The sequence below is a fragment of the Monodelphis domestica genome, chromosome 1, assembly GCF_027887165.1.
Source record: "Monodelphis domestica isolate mMonDom1 chromosome 1, mMonDom1.pri, whole genome shotgun sequence".
Taxonomy (NCBI): Eukaryota; Metazoa; Chordata; class Mammalia; order Didelphimorphia; family Didelphidae; genus Monodelphis; species Monodelphis domestica.
Window position 1 is genome coordinate 457,780,795 of NC_077227.1, and position 20,285 is coordinate 457,801,079.

Below are 20,285 nucleotides of genomic sequence, written 5' to 3' on the forward strand. Positions count from 1 at the left end.
AGGCAAAGGAGAACCAGGAGCAAGGACTGGAGTTGAATAAATGATGAAGGTTGTGGCTTTACAATCTGTGAAAAACATCTTTATTTCATAGAGACAGCAGAAGGCCAATGTGAAGTGGTGGGGAGAGACAGGCATATAGTAGAAGAAAGAACACTGAATAATTGAGGAAAGATCATAGAATGGTACAATGAATCTAAAAGTTTGAAGAGATCCTAGAATTCAGAACGTTAGCTCTGGAAGAGCCCTTAAAATATAGAATATGAGTTGGAAGAGATCCTAGAACATAGAATGTTAGAGCTAAGAGGAACCTTAGAATTTAAAATGTTAGAGCTAGGAGGGAATATGGAATATGGAATGTGAAAGCTGGGATGGACTTCAGAGCATGAAATGTTAGAGTTCAGGGAGACCTTAGAAGGTAGAATGTTAGAGCTAGAAGAGACCTTAGGACATAGAACTAGGAGTTAGAACTAGGAGGGACCTAAGAATATATAGAATGTTAGAGCTGGAAGGTACCTCAGAACATAAAATGTTAGAATTTGGGAGGGTCCTTAGAACATAGAATGTTAGAACTACAAGGGACCTTAGAATACAGAATGTTAGAGCTAAGAAGGACCCAAGAACATATAATGTTAGAATTAGAAGGTACCTCAGAATGTAGAAAGGGAGCTAGGAAAGATCTTAGAATATAGCATGTTAGAACTGGAAGAGAACTTAAGTCAGAATATCAGAAACTGAAGGGTCCTCAGAACATAGAACATCAGAGTTGGAAAAGACTAGAAAATTAATACCAAAGCTGAAAGTATAGTATAGATGTTAGGACAGAAGAATCTTTAGAACAAAGAATGTCTGAACCTAGAAAAGAATTTAGAGACAATCTAGTACAACTAACCCAATTTGAAAGAGGAAGATATTAAAGCCTAGGAAGTTCAAGTTTTTTTCTCAAAGTCATACGGTTCTGTAGAAAACAGTGCAGCTAGGACTTAACTCTGGGATTCAGGACTCAAAAGTCCAGTGACCTTTGCATTTAATTCCCCTGATTCCTTGTAGGTTGCAAAATCTATTGATTCCTGTGAGTCAGAAGCTCGTGCTATGGATTCTTTCTGGCTACAATTGGTACCCATGCTTATGGAATGTGGAATGTGAAAAGATTCATGAAAAGAAAACCATTGGGAAACACTTGGAGAATTCAAAAGATGTTTAGCTCCTAAAAGAGAAAAGTTAGCAGGGACACAAGAGCTTCCTTCAAATATATAAAGGGTTATCATGTGAAAGAGAGATTAAATTTCTTCTGTTTACCCCAAAGGACAGAACTAGGACCAATGGGTCTAAGTGTCAAAGAAGCAAATTTGATTTCCTTGTAAGGACAAACTTCCTAAGAATTATTGTTGTTGTTCAGTCGTGTCCAACTCTTTATGACCCCAATTTGGGGTTTTCTTGGCAAAGGTACTGGAATGCTTTGCCGTTTCCTTCTTCAGGTCACTTTATAGATGAGGAAACTGTGGTGAACAGGGTTAAGTGAGTTGCCCACGGTCACTCAGCTAGTAAGGGTCTGAGGTCAGATTTTAATTCAGGAAAATGTCTTTCTGACTCTTAGACCTAGCACTCTATCCTCTCTACCACCAGCTGCCTGAGGATTGTAGCTATTCAAAAGTGAAATGGGCTGTCTCAAGAGGGAGGTCTTCTTGCAGAGACTTTAGACTATCAGAGATGAGGAGATGAATCCTATTCAGGTACAGATTAGACTAGATAATCTCAAGGCTCCTTTCCACTCTCAGATTATGTAATTCTGTGAAGCAGAGTTGGTCATAGCTCAATGGAAAGCGCTTCTATCATAATTTTTCTCATTTTGTAGTCTATTACTGTTTACAAAGAGCTTTCTTTTTATGTCTCTGTGAGGTGGAAGAATTGTCATTCCTATTTTACAGATGTGGAAACAGGGTCAAGAGAAGTGCCATTTCCCAGCCACTTGCACTTAAGAATTTGAATGTGAAACCCAGGGTTTTGTTGTTGTTGTCATTGTTGTGGTAGTGCCATGGTGAATCCTCTCTTTGGATGCTTTTGTGGTCATGCCTTTTGTTCTTGCCTCTTATTGCTTTTTTGCAGATGAGAAGGGCATCCCTTCTAAGACCAAAGGCCACCTAACAGCAACCAGAAGACAGCTCAGGGCATGAACGATCAGTCTGAGCCAGCACAGTGGACAGAGCACTGAATTTGGAGGTAGAAGATGCACATGTGTTCAAGTCGTAGCTTCAACAATCGGTGGATTCATCATTTTGTGTCTTTTAGCCTCAGTTTCTCCATCTGTAAAGTGGAAATGATCCTCCTTACTCTGCCTACTTCACAGCATTGTTGTGAGGGGAGTTCAGAAACTACAAAGCACATTAGAGTAACGTGAGCAATTTCGGTGGGTGCCCAGGCAACATGACTAAATGAGACGGGTGTGCACGTTTGGCCACAGAGTAGATACAGAGGCACCTTATTATCAGTCCATATTTTGAGGGGGATTCAAACATTCAGTGCTGTATTTTCAGCTTTATCCATTTTGTTTTGCAGCCAGGGAAGGCTAAACAGTCGGTTCCAGACGGCTGGGAAAGCATCATGTTTCTATGTGTGTTGGTGTGCCTGGCATGGTCTCCCAGGCTCATTCCTTCAGAGGCTGCTAGCTGAGGCTGGCAAACACACAGGCACACACATGAATGCGCTCCCTCACATGTGAGCACACACACATATATAGTTGTAGGTGGGCACCCGGCCCATTCATTCCCTCCACATGTGGCTCTACATGGATGAAGCAGCACTCATGTATTCTGAGCAGAAGCTGGAGTGTCTGGGTTTGAAGTGGCACATTTCTCCTGTGGCATGATTGCCTCTGTTCCCCTTCCCCCCTCCCCTCATCCTTCCTCACTCCCCCACATCCCTGCCCTGAGCAGATGCCTCCTGCTAAGTGTTCCAGGGGGTTCCACTTGAAGGACCTAGGGAATGCTGGAGTTCTGTGCAGGGAGGTGTCGAGAGGTCTGTGTGCATCTGACTATTGTGAGCTGTCTTCCCCTATTGGCTCTGAAGAGCCTATGCTGAGCTGGGTCTGAATGACAGGGGGAGGCTCTGTGTCAATAAAAAGAGGGGAAAACAGGCATCCGAACTACAGTTCTGAGGAGGACAACGCTGTCCATTTGCAGCCCCTGGCGCTGCTGCCTGCAGTCTGGAGAGCTGCTCAGGAAGGACAGCTCCTGCCTCTGACCCCAGGGACAAGACCTCACTGAGCCTGGCGAGAAATCTGCTGGAGTTGGACCTTCTGTGCCCACCTTCTTTGGGAAGGTGAGAAGCTTTCCAGGGACAAAGAGACACACACACGCACAGGTAAAATTGCAGCATGGGCAGGAGGCTGGGGGGAGGTTGTTTGTTTTATTGATTTGTGCCTGGGGAGCTCCGTGAGATGGGTAACCAGTGGGAATGACCTTCTGAAATGTTCCTGTTGGGGACTTAGTAGTAGTTCCAAGGATGATTTCAATGACTGAGTGTCTGTTCCTTAGAATTTCCCTGTTTGAAAATAAGTGCATCCCTCTTATACATGTAGTTGATAACTGCTGCTAACTACACTTTGTGGAGAGCTTGGCAAACCAACGCTCTCTTAGCCTTATGGCTTATGGGATAAGACTGGTGCACTCTCAGTTTGGGGGTACATTTAGCCAGCACCTTGTGCTGTGTTCAGCAGGCTCTCATGCTCACTCAGCTGGCCAACTAGAATGTAATGCTTGGAGATGATCAACATAGCTCAAATGTCAATGTCACTCTATCATCTACCCAGTGCTTTCCTCATGCTAGCCTTTGGAAGTGGGGAGTGCAAGTATTCCACCCATTCCCATTACTAGATGAGGAAACTGAAGCCCAGAGAAGGGAACCAACTGACCCAGGATCACGCTGTTGGTCAGTGTCAGAACGGAGACTCAAAGTTCTCTTGACTTCAAGTCCTGGGCTCTCCCTGGAGCTTCAGAAAATCGGATGCTTTAAAAAAAACCAAAAGGTTTGTGATCTTTCCTGGACTTTGGATAACAGATACTTGGGGCATTAATTAGGTCCAAGAAATTGACAATTGCCATGTTTCAAAATGTACAACCACTGCCAACCTTTTCACTTGTCCCTCAATAATTTCTAATTAGTGACAGTAGTGTTCAGTTCAGTTCAGCCTTGATTCTGGGTAATTTTGCAAAGTATAAAGCCTTTGTCTTTTTCTCAGAGGGGAATGGAGAACAGATTCTAAAAGCAAGTATATTTGGAAATGATTCCCTTGTCTTCTCTTTATGGTGCTTGTTTTGATGAGAGCTGTGGAGTAACATGGACAGAGTTACAAAGACAAGTTGGGAAGAGGGGAAGGAGAGAGTGCCAATGCCTCCTGCTTGAATGAAAAACCTGGATGTATTTTTTTTTTAATGTACAGGACTCCAAACTTTTTCTAAGATGAAAAGTTGTAAAGACTCTGTGAAGGGAAGGTTATGCCTAGCCAGATAATACTGGGCAGCATTGGCTGTTGGAAAGAATAAAGAATCAGGGACTGGGAGAACAAATTTCTAGACTTAGCTTCGCTATAAACTAACTGCAACCAGGGGGGAAATCACTAAGAATTAAAAGTACAGTAAAATATTCCTAACCCTTAGATTTTACTGGTAGTGAAAGGAAAGTGCCTTGCATTAGGAAACAGGAGGGTAAGATCCTGTGTCTTCCAACTGTATAACCACTTTGGACAAATTATTTACCTTCCAAGGTAATTTTCTCCAACTATAAAAGGAGGGAATTGGACTGGCTGATCTCTCAGATTTCTTTTAGCCCTGACATTTTGTGGTCTTTGTTCCAGCTCCAAAATTCTACGACTATGACTTGTTCTTCTCTGAGCCTCAGTTTCCTCCTTTATAAAATGATGTGGGCTGGCCTAGATTAGGTCTTTGGGTCTCTCTAGCTCTAACGGGCTATGGTTCTCAGAGTAAACACAGCCACTTATTACGTTCTATAATGTCTTTTTCTCAACTGTTTCTTAGCGCTTTACAAATATTCCTTAATTAAGCCTTCACAATCCCCTCCTGAAACATGCACAGCAGGGTAACAGATCTGATTTCAACACCCCTCCCACAGACAGAAAGCTTTCATTCTCCGTTATGCCTTTCATAGATTGATAAAACATATGCTTCTTTGTATTTCTAGTGTGACAGGGACTCCTGCAAGTGTCATTGTTATGTGTATCAGAATATCAATTTGCTTTCTCTCTTCCCCTCCTTTCCTTTTTTCTCTCGTCTCTTCCTCTCAATTTTCTTTTTGCTTCTCCTCCCCTTGCCTCTTGGTTCTATTTCTGTAGGTCATTTATCTCCGAACGCTCGGCATAGACAAAGCCTGCGTGGGGTAAGTTGGTACAGGAGCGGGTGAGTTACGTTTGTGGGGGAGGCTTTTGCCTGCTTGATGACAGGTGATCAGGAGCCCACTGTTTTGCCCCCTGTGAGCTAGAGGTGCACTAGATGGTACGCAAATCCTGTGTCTCCTATAGAAGGTGTGGGTGTGATGACTTACAGTAGTTCCTATGAATGTTCCATGTAATTGACAATTTTTTTTTTACTAAGCAGAGAAATGAAGCCATTTTATAAACTATTTGACCATCTGCAATCATAAAATGTCAAAACTTAGGGAGACCTTAGAATGTAAAATATAATTACGAGCTGGAAGAGAATGAGAGTATGGAACTTAGATTGTCAGGCTGGGAGGGATCTCAGAATATGCAACATAGAACATTTCATCTGGGAGGGAGCTTAGAACATAGAATATAGGATTTAGGAGTTAGGAAGGACTTTGGATCATAGAATCTTAAAACCCAAGAGCTTTAAGTGACAGTTTCATGGAACTGAAGTGTTAAAAGGGAACTTAGAGACCACCATATAGTTCAAAACCTCCTGAATAGGAACCTCAACTAAAACATCCTTTCCGAAAAATCATCCAGCCTCTGCTCGAAGGCCTCTGGTGTGGGGGACCTTAGAATCTAAAATGTTATCAGTGGGAAGGACCCTTTTAGAAACTGTATCATCCAAGGGATCTTAGCCTTTTTCTGTCACGATCCCCTTTGGCAATCTGGTGAAGCTCTTGGAATCCCTTCTCAGAATCATGTTCATTGCCTAAATTCACTATTGAAGGAAATGTTAAATTTCAGTTAGAGATTAGTGAAAATAAAGATGTAATTTTTTTCCTCATTCAAATTCATGGATACCCTGAAATATAACCACAGATGACATAATAACTAGCATTTAAATAGTGCTTACCAGGCACTGGGCTAAGTACTATACAAATATCTCTTTGGATCCCCACAACAACCCTGGGAGGTAAATGCTCTTATTCTCCACATTTTATAGATGAGATAACTGAGGCAAATGGAAGATAAGTGACTTGCTCAGACTTCACCTAGCTAGTTAAGAATCTGAGACTGTTTTTGAAATCAGGTCTTCCTGATTCCCACTGTATCACCTAGCTGCTTTGGACTTCTTTGTGGACCCTTCCGTCATTTAACATCTAGGATAATGATTTTTCCAAGTGTGTTATTACTTTGGTCAAGGTGACACAGCTAGATTTTAAAGTCTAGACTTATCAGACCACAGGATTTAGAGTGAGAAGGGACCTTATAGGTCATCAACTCCAAGCTCCTTCATTTTATAGACACCAAAACTGGGGCCCAATGATTGACTTGGGATTCCCCACGTAGCAAATAGCAGAGCTGGGCCTTTGAAACAGGTCCTCTGACTCCAAATCCAGGGCTCTTTCAACTGTATGACAGTTGGATAATAAATGTTCTTTAACATCTAGCAAATCTGCATGTACCGTGGCCTCCTACCCTGCTTTGGTTTTTATCTCTACCCTGCAATAAATTCATTTTATCTTTTACCTTCAGGATCTTGAAACCCTTTTCGAATGTTGGTTATTGATTGTCCCAACCCCCAGGTCTCTGGAACTTTCCACCATGGCCATTGTATTTTATTAGATGTCTTAAATCATTCTGATAGAAATCAATATTTGGGAGACGATTTCGAGAAATGTCAGAGAAAATATAGAGAAGTAACCTGTTTCTCTCACCCATTTTCATCAATTCTTGTCACTTTGGGATATAACTGACACGTTCTTCATCGGAACTGACAAAGAGCTAAAAATATTTAATGAAATAGAAATCTTTGCTCACAAGGCAGGGCACATCAGGCACTAAACACTGACTGGGTGTCTTCAGGGAAGCATGAGGCTGTGTCCTTTTGAGCCTAGTGTTGATCAAAGACTCCCGACTTCACACAAATTGATTTACTGAGGAGTGGAGTTAAATGGGCAGGCTCTATTTAGAACTCACATTTCTGAAAGCTTCTGAATGTGCGTTTCAGTTCTGTCCCATGTTCCAGAGTTGTTCTTCAGATCTCTAATATCTCCGTTTTGCCTGAAACACAGGTGCTTCCCCTAGTCATGTTATCCAAAGAGATGCTGGATATTATTACCTAGGGTCTCAATAGTCCTTTACATCTCCACCAGTGAGAACACAAGGCAATTTAATTTAATAAGTGTTTCCTGAGCTTCTCTTATCAGCTTTGAGCTATGGTCTTTTAACTAACTGGGGCTGAAAGCTAGGAATCTAGGAAAGTACCAAAGGAGAAAGTGATTATTGTGTAATGTGCATTATGGAAATGGAAACTTTCGAGTCAGCAGATTGTCTATCTTGTCCTTCCTTCTTCTCTCCCTTTGTCATTTTCCTATCCCTTCTTTCCTTACCTATTACCTCCATTTATCACTTGCTCATCTCTTCTTTCCATTTTGTTTACCTACTGCCTCCCTCTCTTTCCCCTTTCCTTCCTTCTGCATGACTCTCATTCTACATGTTTCTTCTCCTCTATTGATGAACTCTCTTCCTGCTCAGGCTATTTATTAGTCAATTCAATTCAACAAATATTTATTATATTGTAGTTTACAGTATATATGTACATATATAATATACATTATATATATACTCTGTGCTATATGTGATATAGTATAGCCTACTATATTATGTAGAATATGGATACTATATATGATATATATATACTCTCTATATACTATATACTTTATATATAGTATAGTATAGTATAGTATAGTTTATAGTATAGTATAGTATAGTATAGTATAGTATAGTATAGTATAGTATAGTATAGTATAGTATAGTATAGTATAGTATAACCTATTATAGTATATAGAATGGGCAGCTGGTTGGTACAGTAGATAAAGCACAAGGCCCGGAGTGAAGAAGACCTGAGTTCAAATCTGACCTCAAATACTTCCTAACTATGTGACCTTGGGCAAGTCACTTAACCCTATTGGCCTCAGTTTCCTCTTCTGAAAAATGAATTGGAGAAAGAAATAGCAAATTACCCCAATATCTCTGTCAAGAAAACCCCAAATGGAATCACGAAGAGAGGCCGCCTAGCATAGCGGATAGAGAGTTGGCCTTGGGTTTGGAAAGATTTGGGTTCAAGTATTACTCTGATACATATTGGTACGGTCACAATTTCTCTGTGCTCCAGGCAACTCTTTTAAACTGTAAGTTGGAGGTGCTAATATACATTGGTAGGGGGAATTTTCTTACTTGACGTTTCCGATACTTATCAGGTAGCACCAAATGAGACTTTGGAGATCCTCTAGGTCAACATTCTCATCTTGCGGATAAGGAAACCAAGGCTCAGAGGGGGGAAGTCACTTGCTCAGATTCATGGAACTAGGAAATCAGAGAGCTAGAATTCAAAGCTGGGTCCTCAGATGCCAAATTCTATGATGTTGCCATTCATTCACATGACTCAACTGGCCCACTCTCCACTCGCCATCTTTTTTTCTCTCTCTCTCTCTTCACTAACCTAAACCAGAACAGGCCCAATTTAGACGCCCTCCTTGGAAAAGGGTTATTTTTAAACGATTTTCAATTTAGCAGGCAGTGATTTTGACCTCTGCTCTGTTGTTCCGTTGTTCTTTCCTCTGGATATTGGCCTGAAATGAATTTGTGGCTGACCTCTTCCAGGCAGGGACTTAGCCCTTTGTTTGCTGTGCCTCACCCATTATGAAGCTAAGTGGTCTTCACGCTTGCCTCTCAATACAGATGGCAAATCATAATTCATCAGGCTTTCATGAACACTGAGGGCACTAAGAGTTCCATTGTTTGCCACTGACCTCCCTGACCCGCTGTAAACAGAGAGAGCCGCAGTGCCTGGTCCTGTGAGCAGTGTGAAAGATGCTCCATTTGTTTGGTCTTGGTGGAGAGGCGTCTAGGAGTAATTAGCTTTTCATTTAGCATCCGTTCATATGGTATCATTATCGGAATAGCATCCTTTCATGGAGAGAGTCCTGGGCTGGGATTCAGCCCACTGACAGCCACCAGGTGCCAGGCCCGGGTCCCGGGGACATAGAGGCAAGAACCTTGCCCTCAGGAAGCTCACACGGGGTGGAGGGGCCTGAAGTTGGGAGGGGACAGTGTGTACGTAGAACGTAGTAAGTAAACAAATCAGTACACCACAGACCTGTGTGTATGTGAATATATTAGAAACATCTTCATTTACCTACATATGTATAATAAATAAAAAATAATTTCAGAGTAAAAGAAAGTACTTTCAGCTGGAAGGACCAAGTAAAGACTCCACATATGAGGTGTATAATCTGATTCTTGAAAGTAGCTTCAGTTTCCAAAAGGGCAGGAGTCAGAAGCAATGGGGGGAAGCTATAAACTGTCCATAGCTTGCTTACACATAGTCATCTCCCCCATTAGACAATGAGTTCCTCAAGGGCAAGGATTGTTATTTGCCTTTCTTTATAGCCCCAGCCTTAGCATAGTGCCTTGGTATATAATGTTGTAAAAAAAAAACAAAAACAAAAACAAAACAAGAAAAAAAAGGGGCAGTTGGGGGGGCTCAGTGGATGGAGAGTCAGGCCTAAAGATGGGAGGTCCTGGGTTCGAATCTGGCCTCAGACACTTCCTAGCTGTGTGACCCTGGGCAAGTCACTTAACTCCCAATGCCTAGCCCTTATTGCTCTTCTGGCTTAGAACCAATCACAGTACTGATTCTAAGATGGAAGGTAAGGGAAAAAAAAAAGCCTATTGACTTATTGACTGACCACCAGAGGGAAATTTCACCCTGATGTCTGGAAAAAATCAATGGACTGGGCCTCCTTAGGGACAGTGAATTCCTCCTTATTGAAATTTTTTTGTCTGCAAAAAGAGGATGGGTTACCATTTCCCAGGTAGGTTGTAATGTAAATGTAGATTGTAATTATGCACATGTATGTATGTATTGTGGGGAGCAGAGGTGGGGTGAGGGTGGATCTGGGTTGGACAGAAGCTGCTGAGGTCTCTTCCAACTCTGAAATTCTGTAATTCTGTGGGCCCAGAAGAGAACCGTAACCCAGATGTCAGGCAACAGAAATGGGTGATGTTTCATCAAAGGAGACTAAGAAGGAAGAGTCAGATAGGTGGAAGGATAACCAGGAAAGAAGAGCGCCCCCAAACCCTAGAGAAGAGGGAGTGTCTGGGACAAGGGGGTAGTCAACAGTGTCAAACTGTATAGGGAAATGAAGAAGAATAAGAACTAAAAAAATTGCAATTGGATTTAGCAGTTAAAACATGGAGAATGGGGGGCAGCTGGGTGGCTCAGTGGATTGAGAGCCAGGCCTAGAGATGGGAGGTCCTGGGTTCAAATCCGACTTCAGACACTTCCTAGCTGTGTGACCCTGGACCTTTACCTGATCTTGACCCCCATTGCCTAGCCCTTACCACTCTTCTGCCTTGAAACCAATACACAATATTGACTCCAAGACGGAAGGTGAGGGTTTAAAAACAAACATGGAGAATGTCAATCCCTGATAGTGGGTACCCTCAGGCAAATAACTTGGATTCATAGGCTTGAAGAATATTGTGGCTAGAACTAGACCCAAGCTTATCAGAAGACTTAGGTTCAAGTCCTAGCTCTTATACATGTCTGGATAACCTTGGATATGTCGCTTTTCTTTTCTGAGCCTAATTTTCCTCTTATATAAAATGGGAATAATAATGCTCACACTACTTTCCTCACAGAATGATTGTGAGGAAAATACTTTAAAAATCATGATCAAAGGTTCTATAAATAGGACATAAGCTCATGCCAGGCTTGATCTGACGATGGACTCACTAAGTTTGGAGAGACTTATTACCAGAACACAGGTCTTTGGGAGATGAATTTATTTTTTGGCCACAACAATTCAATGAAGAAATATTTTTCCTTAAAAAAAATGATGTGGCTGTGGTTTGAATGAGTGGAAGGAGCAATGTAGAGGATAGCAAGCTAGACTTGGCTTTTTTGTTTAAATTGTGCTTTTGATGACTTTGTGATCCTGGGCAAATTGCTTAACCTCCATGAGCCTCAATTTCCTCATATATATGATGGATGTAATTTAATGCCTTTCTCATGGGATTGTTGTGAGGTTTCAATGAGATAGTGTACAGAAAGCATTTTGCAATCCTTACAAAATTAGGTATATGGAATTTATTATTATCAAGTCAGTGCTTTATTCCTTTTTTTGGAACCCTCTCTGTCTTGGAATCAATACCAAGTCTCAGTTCCAAGGCAGGTGGATGATAAGGGCTAGGCAATGGAGGTTAAGCAACTTGTCCAGGTTACAGCTAGGAAGTATCTGAGGTCAAATTTGAACCCAGGACCTCCCATTCTCCAGGCCTGACTCTCAATCCATTGAGCCACCCAGCTGCCCCCTCACTGATATATTCTTGATGTCTCAAAGTATTTATTAAAAAAACAAATGACCAGAAGACTTGGGTCCATATCATAAGAAGAAATGGTCATAGATCTAGAGATGGAAGGGGCCTTTGAGGTTATCAAATCCAGTCTTCCATTTTAAAGATGAGGAAATTGAGGCCCAGAGAGATTAAAGGTCAAGCTCAGAGGCAAGATTTGAATCTTCCTGATTCCAGGTCCAGGGCCGTAACTACTAGAAAAATCTTCTAAGTCCATGAAATACTGAAATAAGTAAAGATGAAAAATGTCTTCCTTCAGTAACTCCTCCTTTTCTCTGATTTACCTGGGCCTGATTTCAGTTTTATTGGGGAGAGAGAAGAGAATCTGGATCAGGGAGAGGAGGCCTCTTCTGTTCTGGAATCCCAGGGCACACACTTCCCTCAAAACTTCCAGAACTTAGTTGAGTATGAGGGGGAGACCGGTCCTCAGGCCGGACCCCAGTCCCAGTAAGGTGAGCAGGCCTGGCATCCAGTTTAACTTCAAGCCATTCAAACTGTTGGAGGAGACTTCTCCATTATTAGCTTGGATCTAGTCAATAAAAAAAAAAGATCATAAATTTGGAACTACAAGTGATCCAAGGAGCTCAGGGATCTTACCATTCTTTATGTCACACATCCCACTGGAAGTCTGTCTCGTGAAGACTGTGGGCCCCCTCTCAGAACAATAGTTTAGAAAGGGGGCAAAATAGCATATAAAGGATTACACGGGAAATCATTTCTTGGAATAGTCATGGAAATGTATTTAAAAATAATACAGAGGCCCCAAATTAAGAACCATGGCCTCGCCCAACCCCTTTGAATTACAGATGAAGAAATTGGAGTGCAGAGAACTGGAGTAACACGGGTAGTAAGTGGCAGAGACAGCATTTAAAACCAGGACTGCTGGTACTGAGCTGATGCTTCCCTACAATGCGATTGCTTTGGAAGAGAAATAGACATGCATATGTTATATATATATGTACATGTTTATATATATGTGTGCATATGGATACAAGGGTGTATATGCATATTTATTTATACCCTGGGTGTGCAATTTATATCTCTGCAATACATAAGTGTATATGCATATATGTTATATGATATACACACATGCAGAGGTAGCCAAGGTATCCTCCAAATTTTAAGGCTTTTGGGGTACCCTTTGTGTATTTTGGTCTAAATTATTAGCTATTATTAATTAATTTATATCTAATATGCCATTCATAATAATTTAAGTAATGAATTATATCTTAAGTTTACACACATATACATATATATGTGGGGGGTGGGGGTGTTTGTGTGTATATATAACATATATATATATGTATATATATATATTTTAATTTTTTTCCCTCCAAAGAAATTTCATTGTAGGGAGACAGCTTCTTTTTAAACCAATTTAATATTAGTCAGCTATGTGTGTGTGTGTGTGTGTGTGTGTGTGTAGGGTCTCCTAAAAGTCTTATTGCAGTCCAGTCTTTTTTTTTTTAAACCCTTACCTTCTGCCTTAGAATTAATATTGTGCCTTGGTTCCAAGTCAGAAGAGTGGTACAGGCTAGACAATGGGGGTTAAGTGACTTGCCCAGGGTCACACAATTAGGAAGTGTCTGAGGCTAGATTTGATCCCAGGACCTCCTGTCTCTAGGACTGTTTAGTGTAGTCATAAACTATAATCAGCTTAAACCTACACTAAGACTTTTGGGATACCCTACACCCACACATAAACATATATGTGTGCATATATAGATGAACAGTAAATCCAAGTGTAGATTGCATACAGAACAATACAAATCACATTTGGTGGGCAAAGGGCAGCCTTTATTTGGATTGATACAGAATTCATCTTTCACTTCAGACCTCTACCCATGACTCGTTCATTGTAGGGTGTTCAGGATGACCCTGGACCCTTAAGTCTAATGCCAGTGTAATACCATCACTGATCAGTCTTACCAAATTTATTAATTACAGACTGAGAGATGAATCATGTATTTATTACCTTGATTAATGTAGAGGGAGAAGTTTGCTATCAGGGCCTCAGTCCCTGGGAGGGAAATGATTACTTTTTGGCTGTAGTAACTCATAAAGGATGACTTCTAAAGCATAGAGATGATCTGTGATCTCTAATGGAGGAAGTAACCACACTAAAGAAACCATAGCTCTTTGAAATCTATTCATGCTTATATCTCACCTTTATATAAAACTTTATCTGTTTGGAATATTTGACATCTGCAAATTCATTCAAGACTCACTGAATTCCTATGAGGGAAATAATGCAAGAATGATTATACCCATTTTAGAGATAAGGAAACTGAGGATCTGAGAGGAGATGTGACTTGCTCTTGGTAACACAATGAGTCAGTGGCAGAACCAGAGTTCCAATTCCAAGATGGCTAATGTTAAGTCCAATATTGTTCCACTATTCTATGGTTCTCTCTCTCTCAAAAAAAAAAGAATGCTCCCTTATACCATATTGCCTTATCAGTCATTGGCATTGGTTACAAGCTCAATAGAATTCCCTTGCTTCCTACTGCACAGAAAAACGATGTGAGCACACCTATTCTGTTTTATGATAGATGCTTAGCCCAGCCTGAAAAAAAAGCCTGTGGATTGAGGGTGGCTAATAGCTAGAGTTTATGTGATCCATCAACCTTCTCCTCCTTGAATGAGATCTCCATTTCCCCATTTCATTCTCTTTCCTCTTCACTGTCTGCCCTGAAACAACTGTGCTGACTGAATTCCATTAATTCAAGGCCAGAAGGGAAAGGAATTCAGTGATTCTTTACTTGAGTCCTTCAGTGGTACCAAGGTAACAATAATTGAATATTTTATCAAACAAAAATATGTAAACATAGAAAAATGTCTATAGTTTTCAGTTCTGTCTTCTCTCTTTATCTTTCTCCCATTCTCTTTTTCTTCTTTCTCCCATTTTCTGGCTGGGTTTCTAGTATCTCTCTCTCTCTCCTTTTATTCTGTTATTTTCCCCCTTCTTTTCCCCCGTTCTCTCCTATCCTTACCTCTTTCTTTACCTCATTTCCTCCCTCCCCTCCATTTTTTCTTCTCTCCTCTCCTCTCTTCTTTTTTTATTTCCTCCTCTTCTCTCTCCCATCCTTTCTATTTTCCTCTACTTTCTCCTTCTCTCTTTTCTTCCTTCCCATCTCCTTGATTTATCTTGAAATGCCATGATTCCATGATTCTAGAGTGGGGCTAGTGGGAATGAAGAAGAAAAGTGAGTTCCAGAGATGTTACCAAAGAAGAAAAGGAGACTTGATGGCAGTTTGGGTATAGATGAAGGGCAACAAGAGTCAAAGAACACAAAATAGTCCTGAGTACTGGCCAAATTTTCACAGACCAGAGAATAGCGTATAGCTGATGCACTTGTCTCTAGTCCTTGTGTTTCTCTTTCTCCCTATCCAGGAAGTAGTTCCAGAACAAAATGAAGTGGCACATTATGATTCTGCTCCTTTGCCTCAGCGCATTCCCCTCAGTTTCTGCAGACTGCCCAGCCCAATGCTCCATGTGTGCTGTGCAAACTCAAGATCTGGACAAGCCCATCAACCCACTGGTAGGTCTTAAGTATGCCAATGTTATTCTAAGTATTGCCTGGGACAAGGATAATCAACTTGACTGAGGAAACATAGGAGGTTAGCATAAGAAGGTATGACTTATCGAGTAATCTGATTGCTTTCCATAGCATTCTCTAGAGATATAAGGAATCCTAGAATATTTGATGTGCAAGGGACCTTAGGACATAGACTGTTGGAGCCTACTAGACAGTTTCAAAGGGATCTCAGGCTACTTCTGTCAGCAGGTGCTCTTCTCAAGAGACTAGCCAAGAAACTAATTTTCTTCCTTGACTCCTTTTCTACTTCTACATCTACCCTAACTTAAATCTACCAATTTTGAATTGGTCTGTCCTTCAGTAGTATGGCATATATTAAGATGATCACTAAGGTCTGTTCCGTCTGTCAATACTATGATCTTATTGGAGAACCAAGGGCTAGCATGAACATCTTCCCTCTGAGATTATTTCCAAATTTGCCCATATGTGTATAAACGTGCATCTATGCATGGAAGTACATATGAATATGTCCCATTTGCTTGTCGTTTTCTCATTAGATAGGGCTCTTTGAGAGCTTGAATTCCCCCCCCCCCTTTATTTATATCCCAGGAGTTTAGTACAGTGCTCTGCATTTAGCAGGTGTTTAATAAATGTTTGCTGACTCATTGACTGTTGTCTTCTTGCTTGCTATGCCACAGACATGTTTCCTGGAGTGTCAGACCATCCTGACGACTACCACGGAATGGGATAAGTGTAAGAGCTTTCTGTCACTATTCACTCCTTTTATGCTGGGCCTCCATGGGAAAGGAGAGGTAGGAGACATGTCGATGGCCTCCCAAGAGCCGTATGAGGAACAGGCTAAGCCCTACCCAGGGTTCACCAAGAATATGGAGAAGTTTGCCAGTGCCCTGATGCAGGAGAACGCTCTCACCAGAGGCCCGAGCCACAAGTATGGAGAACTCGCCCCCAAGCTTGGTGAACGGGCTATCTCGGAGATGACAGAAGATGAGCAGCAGTACCACAGAGCCCTGGAGACGGGAGAGCTGGGCTACCCAGGCGAGGGCGCGGCAGCCTCATCCCTAGAAACCCGGAAGGATGAGATGAAACGCTACGGAGGCTTCCTGCGCAAGTATCCCAAGAGGAGCTTCGAGGTGGCGGGGGCCGGGGATGTCCAGGAGCAGGAAGACTTGCACAAGCGCTACGGAGGCTTCATGCGAAGGATTCGCCCCAAGCTCAAGTGGGACAATCAGAAGAGGTACGGAGGCTTCCTTCGCCGGCAGTTCAAAGTGGTCACGCGATCTGAGGAAGACCCCAATGCCTACTCAGGGGAAGTCGCCGGCCTTTAGAGCACCCCCCCCGCCCCCCACCCCCCACCCCGCCCTCTGCCGAAAAGAGCGCAGAGCTTATCCACTTCCTGTCAGGACTACTTACATCATACCCACTACTTACATCATACCCATCTTTTGTGCTTAGCTGCTTATTTTATATAGAAGGAAGATCCAAGCCAGCCGGCTTTGCTGGTGCCCAGTCCCTCCAGGTTCAGGCAGTGTCTGTGTCTGAGTTTGGCAACAGGGAGTCATGTTGGTTTCAATCTCATCTTCCATTCAGTTTCCCAATTTCACTGCACTAGAACTGAGATTTCTTATCCTTGTGGTACCAAAACACAGTGACACGGGCAGACAGACAACAGGAAAACACTTTAACATCAACAACAGCCTCCCCCTTTCCCCCTCCCATCAGTGCGTTTTTATTTTTTTTTTCTTCTTTCCTTGGAAATATCATATGTGTGAGAGACCACTGTCTTCCTCCTCCCATTTCTCTACCTATTAGCAGAGATCTATGCCAGTCAGTATAGGCAGTCTGTCTCTGGACTCCATCTCCTTCATGATTGGGCTAAAGAGTGTGTGTGTACTCTGCTGTATGGCCTCCCTGAGAAATAGCTTTCAGGATCCAACCCTTGTCGTCCCCCCCCCCCCCCCATCCTTCTGGGAAAATGTAGTCCAAGAAAAAAGTGCTTGCCAACGCAGATACATTTATATGTATAATTTCTGAATTCCAGGTAACCAAAGTGATTGAATCCTCTTAAGAATATGAGCACCTATGCTGTCCTTAACCATTTTTCCATTCCCACAACATTTATTTAAGGTCTAATGTGTGCAGAGCCTGTTGTGGGTGCCGAAAGAAAGGTAAATTAATGTCCCTATCTTCAAAGAGCCTGCCTTCATCAACACATGAATTCCTGCCCTGCCATTTGTTAGTGCTTATTCTAAGACCTTTCTGGTAGTTTATTCTTTGATGGGACAAGAGTCTTGACATTTTTTAAATCTTGGGTGGCCAGTTTGGAAACACATCCTTGAATAATGAGCTCCTTCTCTTTTCCTTCCCCAGTCAATTGATAGGGGAAAAGGCCTTTGAAAAAAAAATCACAATTTTTATTATCTGTAATAATGTTTAGGGGATACTGAATGAATCAGGAACATGTGAAATATGTTTTCCTAAATAGTTATGTAGAATTGAATATGAATAGGGAATTTAAGCCTTGGATCAAGATCCATTCTGAGTTCCAAAACTTTAAGGGAAAGATTGAACAAACTTAAAATGCAAACCTGTTCCCTTGGCCCTCGTTAGCCTAATTAAAATGATCAGCATCCTTCTCCTACCCAAGATGAACTGTGGTGGATTCAGACTGATGAGGTGAGGAATGATCAGCCTCTTGAGTCACCACGGTATCAGCTGCTGAGAGCCCACACCATATGGTCCACCATATGGGATTGGCTTGGACTGAGGCCGTCTAGAAGCAACAGATAGAAAATGAAAGAAGGCTTTAATGACCACCCTTTCTAACTAGCATCTCAAAAACAAACAAATCTGCTGATGAAACAATTCAAAAGTCAAATCGACACCCTAGGTAGCTCAGAACGATGGCAGTCAACCTTGCAAAGCTGTCTCGTTGGAACTGTAGGAGACAGACGGAATCCTAGAATCTCAGAGGAGGAAGGGACCATGGAAACCATCTAGTCCAGTTTCTTAACTGAAGCATAAACTCTCTTAGAATTCTCTGCAAGCAGTCACTCAGTTTCCAGTTGAACACCTTTATTGATGGGAAACTCACTAGCTCCCAAAGTAGCCCATTTCACCATTGGGCAATTCTGAACACTAGAAAGTTATTCCTTATTTTAACCCAAAATTTGGCCTCTGATAACTCCCATTTTGGCCCTAAAGTTTTCTTCTGGGGCCAAGGAAAACAAATCAAATTCCCCTTCTTAATGATAGTCTTTTTGTTTTTGAGAAACAATGGTCTTGGATTTTGATGTGTTATATAAAATGCAGCCTGGCACAAATATTCATCCACAGCCACCATGTCTATTGTGATGTTCCTAATGTAAAGATCATTTTGTTTCCTTTTTAAAAAATTCAGTTTACATGATTAAGCTGGAGTCTGATTTGTCTGAAGTGAAATAGTATCATGCTCACTCTTCCTTTTCTTCTGTATTATAAATAAAATAAACATGTTAATGACTCCGTGTCCTATAGAGTCTGCTTACAAAGCTTCCCTTATTGGTAGAAATCTAAAGATATTTAGGGGGGCAGCTAGGTAGTGCAGGGTTGGGAGGACCTGACTTCATGTCTGACCTCAGACAATTCCTCACTGTGTGACCCTGGACAAGTCTCTTAACTCGGATTGCCTAGCCTGTGCCACTCTTCTGCCTTGAAATTAATACTTAGTGTTGATTCTAGGACAGAAGTTAAGGGTTAAAAAAAAATAAAGATGTTTAGGATTCTAATGTTACAGTAGATAATTGAATTATTATTTTTTAGAACTGTGAGGAACCTTAGTGAACATCTGGTCTAAGCTAACCCCCTCGTTCTTACAGATGAGGAAACAGACTCAGTTGTAAATGACTTGCCTGTGGTCACACAGCTAGTATGTGTAAAAGACAGGATTTGAACCAGATCTTCTTAACTCTGAGCCACTCTAGTCATGATACCATGCTACTTCTTCAATGGAAGAGACTTTAGAACATGGAACATAAAATGTTAGAACTAGATAGGACTTGTGGACAAAGAATATTAGAAATGGGAGGGATCTAAGAAATTATCAAATTCAAAGCTATTTTACAAATGAGGAAACTGAGGCTCAGAGATGAGAAGACATTTGTCTGAGACCTCACATTGAGGCAGTAGTGGCAGAGCTGGGAGTAGAAGCCACGTCTACTCAGTCCCAGATGAGCATTCCATCACGCTGCCACCCTTTTAACTTCAGTTCACAGAAAATGGAAGCTTTGTTCATAGGTAGAGTCCCAGAGAAAGGATAAAAACTGGCATTTATATAGTGTGTTAGGCTTTGCAAAGCACTTCATATACATTGGCTCTCTTGAGCCACATAATAACCTGGTAAGATGGTATAACAGGTATTTTTATCCTCATTTTATGGAGGAGGAAATGGGCGCAGTTAGGTTGTGTGACTTGGCCATGGATAACAGAGCCAGTAAGTGTCAGAAGCAGGACTCAAAACCAGTTTTGCCCGATGCCAGGGCTGAGAATTCTATTGACTAATCCATCCAGCTTAATCACGAGGATAACAACTTGGGTAACCACATTTTCAATTGTATCTCATGGCTGAAAAACATATATATTGGCTCAGTTTCAGCACTAAAATTTTATCCATAAACCAGTTCAATAGGGATAGCAGTGGTGAATGAAATCAAAGGAACTATGAGTGGCAGATCAATAATATTAACAGTAATAATAATATCTTTGATTTATAAGCACTTTAAAGTGTATAAAGCACTTTGCAAAGATTATTTCATTTTATTCTCACAACAACCCTGGGAGGGTACTTACTAGTGTTATCCCCATTTTATAGATGGGGGAAACGGAGGATAATTTCCCACATGAGAATCACAGATATGTGAGAAAATGCCTGGAATAGTTAGGCAACAA

General features: G+C 41.5%; 1 protein-coding gene across 1 annotated transcript; it reads left to right on the forward strand.

Moving 5' to 3' along the window:
- Window positions 1–518: 518 nt before the first annotated feature.
- Window positions 519–18,860, forward strand: PDYN (prodynorphin). Its single transcript, XM_007474949.3, has 4 exons — window positions 519–3,357; window positions 5,345–5,388; window positions 15,197–15,344; window positions 16,040–18,860. The coding sequence occupies exons 3-4, from the start codon at window positions 15,216–15,218 to the stop codon at window positions 16,685–16,687; spliced, it is 777 nt and encodes a 258-aa protein (XP_007475011.2). The 5' UTR covers window positions 519–3,357; window positions 5,345–5,388; window positions 15,197–15,215; the 3' UTR covers window positions 16,688–18,860.
- Window positions 18,861–20,285: the final 1,425 nt, after the last annotated feature.